Raw genomic sequence first — 12,911 nt, 5'->3', positions numbered from 1 at the left:
TTTTTCTTTTTTCAATTTATTTATTTTCTAGTTTTTCCAATTTGTTTTCTTTATTTACGTTATAATATTTATATAAAAAAAATAAGACATGCAATTTAATTAAATCTTAAATTAACAATAACATTTAAAAACTAAAAATAACATTACACAAAATAAGTAAATAAATAAACATTCAACGCAAAAAATACGCTAGTCCTAATTTAAAAACATAAAAATGATACAATAGTCATAATCCAAATATTTTTTCTCGATCCTCTCATTCATCTTTGGGAGCACTTGCACTTGTCGTGGTCCCATATTTTCTTCGCTGCTCTGAAGAATTGTTAAATCCTTCGTAATTTGATCTTCCTCCACTTACCTATAAAGGAACTCCATCTGCTCACGTTGCACTTCAACCTTTTTTTGTGCGATTAAATTGTATTGGTCGAACTTTTCTTTCATTTTCGCTAACTCTTGTGCCCTTATCTCGAATTTGCCCGCGGGTCGTTAAGCACGCTTCGCTTTGTCGTGCCCGACCGGTCGACCGGGGGGGGGGGGAGGGGGGAATCTCTTCGATGTCATCGGGGATCTCATATGTGTCGGCATTGAGGTCGATATTAGTTCGTGCGTCGGAAACGAAAACGAACTCAAATTGTGAGACCTCTTTGATTGTACCTGCGACGATGTTTGAGTTTCAAGCCATTTTAGATCGACTCTCACAATCTACTAAATTTTGTCATACTCTAAAACGTGACCCATTTGTAACACACGTTTTCTTGATAGGATCAATATAGGGCTTAAAGGAGTCAAAGACATGATTTTTGGGAAAAATCATGTGTTACGACGTGACCATAGGGTGGTAACGATGTGACAAGCCAAATTGAGAGCGCGTACCCGGAGCAATGTCATGACGTGACATGTATATGGTCACGACGTGACAAGGGATTCAACCCAAACCCATGATCTTTTAGGCTTTCCTTCGTATTTACCCCCCCCCCCCCTAAAATCATACTTAGGGTTGAATTTTCATCCTCCGTCACTCTCAAACCTCGTAAACCCTAACCATAATCCCTCTTAATGGTTCTTGGTTCATTTTGGTAGCTTGAAGAAGAAGAATAAAGTGGTCTAGTGTGTTGATCCAACAAGGAAACATCATCAGCATCCTCTTGTGCATATTCTGGACATTTGTAAGTGTCCAAGATTCAAACTTTATGCTTTTAGGTTGCTAGATCTAAGTCATTGTCCCTTTATCTTCAAGTTTGAGCAAGTTAAAGTGATGGGATTTCATAAAGTTGGCAAATTTATGGATATTTGAAGCAATTTTAGTGTTATATTGTTTATATATGCAATTTGATTGTGTATTGGAACCATGCATGAGATATTTGGTGATATTTCTCCATGTTTGACCTAGTTTTGGCCTTAGACTCACAATGAGCATGCATGGCTAAAAATCAACGAACTTTAGATGATCTTGGACGTTAGGAAGCTTTCTGTAAAGTTGGAGTTGAAAGCTTAATAGATTAAGGACGCAATCCATAAGGATGTTTCTTAGTCGGTGGTCACGACGTGACATAGAGGATGTCATGACGTGACGATGATGGATTCCTCGATTATTTTGTACTGATGTGTTCACGACGTGACTAAGGACGGTTTACATCATGGTGTTTGCTAATAGAGTTGTTCGTGATCGAGTTGGCTGAGTTGGGGCGTGACCGAATTTGGAACAGGCTGAGTGTGTTCTTACGAGGTGATCATGGGCTGGTCACAACTTGAGGGTCAATCGTTGGTGATGTTGACTGTTGACTTTAACCATGGCCATTGACTTGTTAACATGTGTTGACTTTTGGTCAAGATTGTTGGATTTAGTGTATAGACTAAGTTTGGACCTTGTTTGATTCGTTAGGTGTGTTATAGCGCCTGTCGTGGTACGTTGAGCAGTAGTTAATCTGATTTCATGAGATATATAAGTTTTCTCATTATACTGTGTAGGATGCTAACTGTCTTTCTAACTCTTGCATTTGTTTGTTGGGCTGGGCCTATTATATATCGGGTTAGGCCCATGGTATGGTGGGTTTCCCCAAAGTACCACATACCATACATAAATAAGTTAGTGATATGGGTGAAACCATAGTCTTACAAGCAGTTTCCTGCCAAAGGCCAAATCCCGATCTTCCATACGGTTGCCAGAGGCCAGATCGTGGTCTTTCATACAGATGTCAGGGGCCACATCCTAGTCTTTCATACAATTGTCATGGGCCAAATCCTGGTCTTTCATACACATACCACAAATATAGCTAGCATCCTATATCACAAATAATGGGCCGACCTTGGTGCCTTTGACCCATTGAAACAGTGAGAAAACTCACCTCAGTCCATTGATACGTAACTAAATGATCGGCTACCAAACCGGAGGATCCCACATTGAACAAAAACAAATCATCCTAATCATAAATCTGTTATAAACCATAACTGTGGGCCTAAATCCCAAATCTAGATCCTTAAGGTAAAAGCCCATTTTACCTTTCCTATAATGGGCTTAGCCAAACTTGGCCAAATAACACAATAATAGACTCTAAGGCCCAAAAGACCCAACTCGAGCAACTTAAGGCCCACTAACAAAATCCTAAGGCCCACTCATGCATCAAACAGTCCAAGGCCCAAAACCGAACTAAGGCCCAAAAGTCCAAAGCCCAAGGAAAGCCTCTTCGAGGCGTAGGCGTTGTACGCTTGTCATACTCGAACACTCATTAGTACGCACAATGTACCCCTTGGTACGCCCCGTATACTGAGCTGCTTGCCACCTTAAGCCAAAAAGTGCTTAATTCGTTCAGCCATAAGGTCAAACTTTCAGATCTCGTCCATTTTAGGGTTCTAATGTATAAAGTTGGAAACTTTATCACTTATCATGTCTTAATGGAACCCAACGTCCATTTTTATCCATTAAGGCTCATATCAAGGACTCAAATTCATGCATGGAATCATATCAACCATCAAGTTGATATTTTTATGCATCTATAACAACAAAGGGACAAAGATCTAACACCTCTAACTCCTAGAGTTGCCCAAACCCGCCAAGAGAACCATGGGGCCAAATAAAGCTCATATTCAATCCCTAAACTCTAACTATCAAATGGATCATCAAGGTAAGAACTTTTTATCTTCAAAAGCTCCCAATGTTGATGAAGACTATGGATCTAGAAGCTCAACCTCAAAAAATGCTTGGTCTCCAAGTTCCATCTTCTTGAATACATACCAAAATGCCACAAAAGTCACCTTAAAGCTCAAGAACACTCAAAAGGATGAACTAGGGTTAAATGGGACGTAATGAACAGTGAAGGCTGATGAGGGTGAGTGTCAAAAGGCCATAATGTTGTTTAAATAGGGATCATGCCCTAAAAAATAGGGTTTGGTATTGGTTGCCGTACGCCATGCGTACACCACGTACGCCTATCGTACGTGGTTAAGTTCCCTGATTCCATGCGCGCATGTACACTATGCGTACAAACGTACGCCCAATGTATGAGGGGACCATTTTCGCAAAAAATTCAAACTTAAAGGACCAAACAAGAACATACTGGGACTTAGATGTTACATCATACTATTTCGATCATTATAGAAAGGCTAAACCCTCGAGGTTCTTGACTTCCTTGCTACGCGTACGGGTCCTATGCTTCTAGTAGTACGAACCCATACTACCTTCCACGCCTACCCGTATTTGTCTCAAGGGGTCGTCACGAACCAACCAATCGCAATACCCAACATCTAGGATACACATACATCCTATGCATATACTCAAGATTGGTTAATCCTTCCACATGCTGGCCTACTACAATCTGCACTCACTCATGAAACTTCCACCTACCCTACAACCACCTGTGCATGCTAGTCATACATAACGTTGGATCCCATAGACAGTCAAATATTTGATTCTACCCTAAGCCCACAACCAAACAATGAACAAGAAACGAGGCTAAATCAAACATTCCCAGGCTATAAAATCTTAGTTATGTACAACTATGATGCATCCACTAAGCAACTACAGTAATGCTGTCAATTTCATCTAGCATACAAGAAATTACCCTATGATATCAGGCATCATAACACATGCAATTCTATCATGCAATTCTTGAAGATCTCTAGCCTACAACTAGCATGCAATTCTATCATAATCATCACAAACAAATAACTGTGTGGAACACTTTCTTGCTCCGATTAATCGTACACATTGCATTGTTTCTTGGTTATTTGAAAATAAGTTGAAAATAATTTTAAAACTTTTGCATATCCTTATTTTGAGTATGGATTCACACGAATATTCATCAAATTCTCTCAAACCATGGCTATGATACCAACTTGTAACATCCCAAAAATCAAGGCAAATCTTTTTACTTTTCAAACCATTTCAAATCCATAAGTTTTACAAAAACAAGTTTTCAAAAGTCACAACCACATGTCAGAGTATCCCAAAATCATAAATCATATAAAAGTCCAAAATGATGTACACGATCAAGCCTTCCGCCTTGCCTCTATCCTCTGAAGTACATGAAACCATAAAATCAAACCGTAAGCCAAAAGCTTAATGAGTTTCCCAAAATACCACGACACATCATATATGCTTTTTACCTGTACATTTGGTTGGTTTAGCTTTGGAATTGGTTCTTTTGTTTTGCTTTGCTTAGTTTGTTAGCAAGTCGTGTTTGCTATGGAATGTACATTGTTTCATCAACATTTTTCACTGTCATCTGTGTTTTATGGTATTTTGAAGACCAAAACCTGACAATAAATCGAAAAATTGGTAACTTTTTACCATTCTTAGTTTAAAAGAAACCCTTTTTTTGTTATTTTTTTAGGATTGGTTCATCTAATTTGAGAAAAAAATAATAATCGTTGTAATCTTTTAGTTTGTGTATGCTACAAGCTCAGTGATTTTGTTACATTGACTTTTGAGGAATATGGGAATATGAAATAGCAATGTGCTTTACTCTTCTTACCAATTGGCCAATGTACTTTTTTTCTACCCATAATAACAATGTACTTCCAATTTCTTACCCATAATAGCGACATACTTAAATTATGTGTAAGAAGAAAATACAAGTACAATGCTTTATGGGTAAGGAAATACAAATACATTGTCGATTTTGTCAACAAGAGTAAACTACATCGTTATTTCTTATAGTTTGTCATTGTTTTCATAGACTACCCATCAGCTTACACAAGTATTTAAATTATTGATTGTAGGAAAACCAAGCAAGCCATGTTGAATGTCAAATTGAAATAAGCATAGAGTATTCTATGGAAGCATCAAATTCTAAGGAAGATTACAATGACATTAACGACCATCTGAAATGCTATGAAAACATCCACACTGATCGCCGTAGCCGAAGACACCCACACTTCCATCAACAAACATAAACACATGATCAAATCCACCATCTTCTAAATCGATTCGTGTCATATACATTGTCTCAGCTGTAAAAAAATTAAAAGTATAATCACAACCATTACACAAAACATAAAAAAAAATATATAAAAAAATTATCTAACCCGGGATGAAGTCCGGGATCTTTTTCTAGTTAGAAATAAACGCCTAATTGTTTTGAAAAGTAAAAATAAATACACAGTTGATTTATTTTATTTTGTTGCTAAATGTATATTAAAATGAAAACAATTAACCCTTTTATGTGGATTGGACCAAACCGGCTAAGAAAGGCAGGGTGATAACTCATCACATTCCCAAACCATACTTGCTCGAAATAGACCCACTCAAACATTGTGCAACAAATCAAAATGAAGACTAGACTAACTAGTAGCAACGTGATACATTAACACAATTAGAACATTTTGCAACAAATCAAAATGAAAAATGTAGAGTAGTAGCAATATGATACATCAACACAATTTGATTTGTGTTTGTCAATGATTTTCTAACCATCACGCTTCTTCCACAATGGCTTAAAATCGTTGCGGTTTTCATGCTTTATTTAAGATATCGACGGATGACAAAGACGGTAAAGAGAGACGAAAAAGAAACATACATGTGCAAAAGATTATTTCATTATTTGAACAAAATTACCATCTTGGCCTTAGCTAAAGCTAAATGACAACTATGTGCTCCATGTAAAGTCTATTAAACGAAATAAACAAACAATCTAATGGAATGACGAAAGCTACACATATCGACATATCGTTCAAGTGGTCATTTGTTTTAGGGATCCCATATTATTATTGGAGTAGGAAGGAGTTTGTAAATTACCAATTTACCCTAATAAGCTCAAACAATATAGCAAGCTCAAAGGGGTGAAAGGTGATTTCCAAGTAAAGGTAATTATTCAGATATATAGTTTGTGTGATTAATACCAAAAATACTAGTGGTGGTAATAGCATAAACGACGAGGCAAAGCACAACCTCAACGTTTTCCAATGCAAGATGTAATATGCAACGCCGGATCACGACTATTCCCTTTGCTTTCTCTCTCTCTCCTACACCCTACTCTTCTTTACTTTTCAGTTTCAGAGTTTTCGTCTCTTTACTCTCTCTCACCACTGTTCCTCCCTACCCCAGTATTCCGTTTGTTCGATTAGAGGCAAATCCGACCGAACAATTGAGAGATTCACAGCGGAATGCTGCTAGCAGGGCTCATTTCTTGAAATTTTCTTTAAAGTAAAGGAATTCAAGAGATACCCATTTCAAAATCATGCCGGAACCATTGGTATCATCGTCTCCGTCGTCCAATGAAGATAATGACAATACTTTTGCAACAAAGAAGAAGAAATCCGAAGAAGAAACGGAGCCCAAACCATTAGTTTCTGTAGGTAGAAGTAGATCTCAGGCCGCTACCCGTCGTGTGGCTCCGACATCCACCGTTGCCGTTGCTGTTTCCATCCCTGAAACCGTGGCTACAACATCTGGTTCGGCGACTACAGAGAAACATCTCCAGAACGGGGATCTGTACATCGGAAGCTTTTCCGGTAACGTGCCTCACGGATCTGGTAAGTATTTGTGGTCTGATGGGTGTATGTACGAAGGTGATTGGAAGAGAGGTAAGGCATCTGGGAAAGGTAAGTTTTCTTGGCCATCTGGTGCGACTTACGAGGGTGAGTTCAAGTCCGGTCGGATGGAAGGTTCCGGTACGTTCACAGGATCCGACGGAGATACTTACCGTGGCGCCTGGTCGTCTGACCGGAAACACGGATACGGCCAAAAACGTTACAGCAACGGTGATTATTACGAAGGGACATGGCGGCGGAATTTACAAGATGGACAAGGGCGTTACGTTTGGAAGAATGGAAACGAGTACGTCGGAGATTGGAGAAATGGAGTTATAAACGGAAGAGGGATCTTGATTTGGGCGAACGGAAATCGTTACGACGGCAACTGGGAAAACGGTGTTCCTAAAGGTCACGGTGTTTTCACTTGGCCGGACGGCGGCTGCTACGTCGGCTGCTGGAGTAAAGAAAGCAACTTCAATTACAAAAACCCTTTTCAACCCCACCAGATTCTAAACGGAACATTCTACCCAGGAAACAACAGCGCCGGAAAAGATGATAAATTAGGGTTTACCCGCAAGCTCTCTGCACCATTGTTGGATGAAAATTTTGTGGTTTCAACCGCTAGAAAAAGGTCTTCTGTCGACGGATCAAGAGGAAGCTTAACAGAACGAAACTTCCCCAGGATTTGTATTTGGGAATCCGACGGTGAAGCAGGTGATATCACATGTGACATAATCGATAATGCCGAAGCTTCAATGTTGTACAGGGACGCCATGGGATTAGGTCGAGATGAAATACGTCAGTTCAGAAGAAATCCATGTTGTTTTAATGGTGGCGAAGCAAAGAAGCCTGGCCAGATGATATCAAAAGGGCATAAGAATTACGAATTGATGCTCAATCTCCAATTGGGTATCAGGTAAAAAACATTATACGATCATCATTCCAGATTTCCATCCAAACATTCTTCAATCTGTTTCATATTTCATCTTCTTCATCATAATCTTTGATGGGTTTATCAGGTATTCAGTCGGGAAGCATGCTTCCACCATAAGAGACCTTAAAACCACCGATTTTGACCCAAAAGAAAAGTTTTGGACCCGATTTCCACCAGAAGGATCAAAACTAACTCCACCACATCAATCTGCTGAATTTCGCTGGAAAGATTATTGCCCAGTAGTGTTTAGGTATTCTTATACACATTTTCACCTTCAAAACCTAAATTCAATTCCCATAATCATTCAATAACATAAACTCTTGTTTCTTTTATTAATCCCAGACATTTGAGGGAGTTGTTCCAAGTAGATCCTGCAGATTATATGCTAGCCATTTGTGGAAACGATGCTCTTAGAGAGCTTTCATCACCCGGGAAAAGCGGGAGCTTCTTTTATTTGACACAGGATGATCGTTTCATGATTAAAACAGTTAAAAAATCCGAAGTCAAGGTCAGTTAACAAACAATCTCGATTTTTTTATCAAGTAACAAAACAACCATTTAAAACTAAAACGTCACATTTTTTTTTCAGGTTTTAATCAAAATGCTTCCAAGTTATTACCAACATGTTTGCCGATATGAAAATTCTCTAGTGACAAAATTCTTCGGGGTGCATTGTGTGAAACCAGTCGGTGGCATAAAGGTAAATAATAATATTTTTGCTGATTTTGATGATTGAATTTTAATGAATTTAATTTTGTACTTTTTGTGATAATGTTTGCGTGTTTCCATGTTCAGACTCGGTTTATTGTGATGGGTAATTTATTTTGCTCTGAGTATCGAATTCATAGAAGGTTTGACCTTAAAGGATCATCACATGGACGTACAACTGATAAACCTGAAGATGAAATTGATGAAACTACCACTCTTAAAGATCTTGACCTCAATTATGTCTTTCGCCTGCAAGAAAACTGGTTCAAAGAATTAATCAAGTCAGTACATTTTTCATCAATTACCGCATTTTGTTACTTGAGACCAAATAAATAAAATTGGTTTTATTTATTTATTTTTCAGGCAAATCAATAGAGATTGTGAATTTTTAGAAGCAGAGAGAATAATGGATTATAGTCTTCTAGTTGGCATGCATTTTCGTGATGATAACACAGGGGACAAAATGGGTTTGTCACCATTTTTATTACGTAACGGTAATTTTCTTGTGAGAAATTGAACTTTATATTTTATAGTGGCAAAATGGGAATTTTGAATTTCATTTTCATTTTAGGAAAGAGCGATTCATACCAAAATGAAAAGTTCATGCGCGGGTGTCGGTTTCTTGAAGCAGAGTTACAAGACATGGATCGTGTTCTTGCTGGCCGGTATGTTTCCTCATGTTTAATTCCTGTTTTTTTTTTTACAAAAAAAAAATTAATTTGATTAAGTCAATGCCATGATTAATTTTTATAATGTGACCACATTGAGGTGTCTTGAATTGCATTATAAGTGTGGTATAATGGCAAGGTAGTTGAGCACTTCTTGATGACCATTTTAATGGTCTTTATGTTGACAACTATTCAATATTTATTCATGATTCATTAATGGTGGTTGGCATCTCATTAATTTAAATCGGTTCTTGGTTGGTTATATATATATTAGATGTAGGTCAGTAGACACAACATTTTTGTTTGTGGGGACATCCGTGTATTACCTTCTAATTACGTTTCCAGACAACTTATATTTCCTTGATCATGACATTTTCTTACTAAATTTGTGGAAAAATAATCTCGCAAATTCTCTCGTTGATCCATATGGCATGTGCTCAACGCTTGACTTGATCAATTATTAAATAAAAAAATAACATCTGTTCGACAGCAAGTAGTTCATGTTGTTTTGGTACTCTATTGTGTACACATATAATAAACATACCTAAATGTTTTTTTTTAATGAAATTATTAGGAAACCGTTGATTAGACTGGGAGCAAACATGCCAGCGAGAGCCGAGAGAATGGGCAGGAGAAGCGATTTTGACCAATATACCCCTGGTGGATTTAACAATTTCACCCCCTCAAGAACCGGTGAAACTTACGAAGTAGTCCTCTACTTTGGGATCATCGATATTTTACAAGATTATGATATAAGCAAGAAGCTTGAACATGCATACAAATCCTTGCAAGCGGACCCCACGTCCATCTCGGCTGTGGATCCAAAGCTTTATTCCAAGAGATTTCGTGATTTTATCGGAAGAATCTTTGTTGAAGATCGATGAAAAAGGATTCAATCAGTGTTTTGAATCAAGATCGGGCAGTTCGGGCAGGTCATATGGGCGGTTCGGGCGGGTTGGGGTGTTTGTACATGTCGGGTGAGGGGAGATTGGGATTCGGATTCGTATTCGATTTCGTTATGTGTTATTTTTCTTGAATTATTTCCTTGAAAATTTTTGTGGGTAGCAAGGAATATATGTGAAGAAATTAAAAAAAAAAGGTTATAGGAGGGAGGGGGTGTTTGGTAATAAGAGAAATGTACAGGGGTGTTATAGAGTGAAAACGATGGTGGGTATTTTGGTAATATTACAATTTTTATGAAAGCAGAAACTGTAGCAGAAGTGTGTATGGTTGAATGACTTTTGCTTTTGTTTTTGCATGAAAAGAAGTGAAAGCAAGAGGTTGGAAAACAACCATTTGTGGTGAAATTACTGTTTAGCCCCTGGACCCATGGGTGTGTTTTTTAAATAATAGTATTGTTATAAGAAAATTTGGAAATGTTTAAAGGAATAAAAACAGAAGGCGTAGGGTAGGGTTGTGATATTGGACGTGACAGCACGTTGTCTGTTATTCATGTTTCTAGGGGCAGGGGGTATTGTGTCATTTCAATTGGTCTATGGAGGTCAATATCAGAAGGGGGAGAGGGTAAAAGTGTAAATTAATGGAAAACAGTTAGGGGTAAAAGTGTAAATTAGAGGAAACAGGGTGGCTGGCTTTTACCAACTTTGTTGACCGAGACATGGCCTCTTTTTTCGTGTCTTATGCTTTCAGAGATCCGAAGCATGGGTCTGAAACCCTAAAGGACTTGTCATTTTTTATTATTAATTTTGAAAAATTTCAAAGGTTTTTTAAATAACGTGTAAAAAGATTATGAATAAATAAAAAAGAAAGAAATAAGTTACACTTGTTTTAAGTGTTTATATTATTTTAATGTTTTAAAAGTCACAATCTTGCAAATATCTTATTGCGTCTTTTGATGAGCGATCATGTTATTTGATATTCTTTTATCCAAATTATGAAGTATGCACTGATATAAAAAAAATCTTGATGTCAGTAAACCTATCATCAAAATATCTTTATAATCTATATATATTTATACATATTAGTATATTCCATGTATAATAACAATAAAATTCTGGATATTCCAATATGAGAATGATTAAAAAAGTTCATCAACAGTCTACTTTAGCCTGTCAAAAAAATATTAGTTTTTTTAAGCAATAAGATTTGAACCTAAGACTGAAGATTATAGATTTTCTTTGATCTCTTTTATTTTTATAAAATGCACTATTAAATAAATGCTTGCATCCTATTTTGTGTGAATAAGATAATATAACATACAAAGTTGATCTCAGCAAAATTCGTTGAATCAAGTTATGTTGTAAATGTTAAAAGACTTATTTGCCGGAGGTGATCTTTGTTGCAAAGAGCTAATCCTTCTTATTTTACTTCAATTAAGATTTAAAAAGAAAAAAACAAAATATGCTAATCTCAATTACCATAGTTAAAAACTAGCTAAATGTTTAAATAGCTATTGATTTCGCAGATACGAACAGTGAAATCAATAAATATACTGAGAACTCACCAAAGAGCTTCTAGCCCAGCGGTATCCGGTGTTGCCTTCCCACATTGAGGTTGATGGTTCAAGTCCCGTCGTGGACATAGGTGGATTTAAGGTTTAGCCGTTTCAAAAAAAAAAAAAAAAATAATAATAATAAAAAATAATAATAATGCACATTTTCCCCATATTTCTTTAATTTTAGATTATTTTCCGGTGAAAAAAACCCTACAGCTAACTATTCTTTTAGAATGTTAATAGATTATTTGAAAAAAATTAGTTTTGGAGCTGAAAAAATTGTTTTTCTTAAATTATAAGTAAACTGATAATTAATAAACCAGCTGATAAAGTAATAATTCGTTAATAAAACTGGTTGATAAGTTAGATAAAAAAAATTACATAAAAATATAATTAAATAGATAATTAAAAAGTAACATTGTCTTGTAAATCTATAAAATATGTCTAAATCAAGACTCAAATATCATGTTTCAGTATTATATTAACAACAATTAAACATGAAACTTTTTTAGCTTTAATTATTATTCTTAAACTTCTATTCCAATTTTATCTTAGACGATATAAAATAAGTTTAGTTTTATAGTGCCAAATAATTAAAAAATCCATCCTAAAAATCTAAAGTAAGTTTATTATTAAAGATTTAAAATGTTTATTCTATATGAAAAATATAAATCGTAACAAAGTTCTAATTTTTATTAAATATATCATATCCATATGTTAATACACAAAAAAATTTACAAGTTTATTTGTGAAAAACATTTATATATATATATATATATATATATATATATATATATATATATATATATATATATATATATATATATATATATATATATATATATATATATATTGTAAGAAAGTTGCATTCTCATAAATTTATGACAAAATTGCAAGAATGGTCCCTGTGGTATGTCAAAACTAACAACTTTGGTCCAAAATGAGTTTGGCTCGCAAGGATGGTCCAATAGTTTCGTTTTGTTGCGAGTTTAGTCTAATTTCCTATGAACTTTTTTATAATGACGGATTTGCCCCTAATTATTTTATTATCCATTTTTCTTTTATTACAACAATTAAAAAACAATTAAAAATAAAATATCTCTCTCTCTCTCTCTCTCTCTCTCTCTCATTAATGCTCATTCCTTCCTCATTACTTTTCCTTAACAAAAGCTCTTTA

At 35.9% G+C, this 12,911-nt stretch overlaps 1 protein-coding gene across 1 annotated transcript; it reads left to right on the top strand.

Moving 5' to 3' along the window:
• The first annotated feature begins 6,342 nt into the window (after positions 1–6,342).
• Positions 6,343–10,586, top strand: LOC145120858 (phosphatidylinositol 4-phosphate 5-kinase 1-like). The gene is made up of 8 exons (XM_079056654.1): positions 6,343–7,885; positions 7,989–8,153; positions 8,246–8,411; positions 8,493–8,603; positions 8,699–8,892; positions 8,975–9,105; positions 9,183–9,276; positions 9,854–10,586. Exons 1-8 carry the CDS (start codon positions 6,675–6,677, stop codon positions 10,161–10,163), a joined length of 2,382 nt encoding a protein of 793 aa, XP_078912780.1. The 5' UTR covers positions 6,343–6,674; the 3' UTR covers positions 10,164–10,586.
• Positions 10,587–12,911: the final 2,325 nt, after the last annotated feature.

This window comes from Lactuca virosa, chromosome 6 (genome assembly GCF_052849685.1).
Source record: "Lactuca virosa cultivar CGN04683 chromosome 6, Lactuca_virosa_CGN04683_v6, whole genome shotgun sequence".
Lineage (NCBI taxonomy): Eukaryota > Viridiplantae > Streptophyta > Magnoliopsida > Asterales > Asteraceae > Lactuca > Lactuca virosa.
Note: the sequence above shows the minus strand (reverse complement) of the source record. Positions and strands in the feature narration are given on the sequence as shown.

Coding starts and splice junctions, on each gene's coding strand:
- LOC145120858 (XM_079056654.1), top strand. CDS start 6,675: ATGCCGGAACCATTGGTATCATCGTCTCCGTCGTCCAATGAAGATAAT. Junction 8,893..8,974: donor TGGTTCAAAGAATTAATCAA/GTCAGTACATTT, acceptor TTTATTTTTCAG/GCAAATCAATAGAGATTGTG. Junction 9,277..9,853: donor GATCGTGTTCTTGCTGGCCG/GTATGTTTCCTC, acceptor TGAAATTATTAG/GAAACCGTTGATTAGACTGG.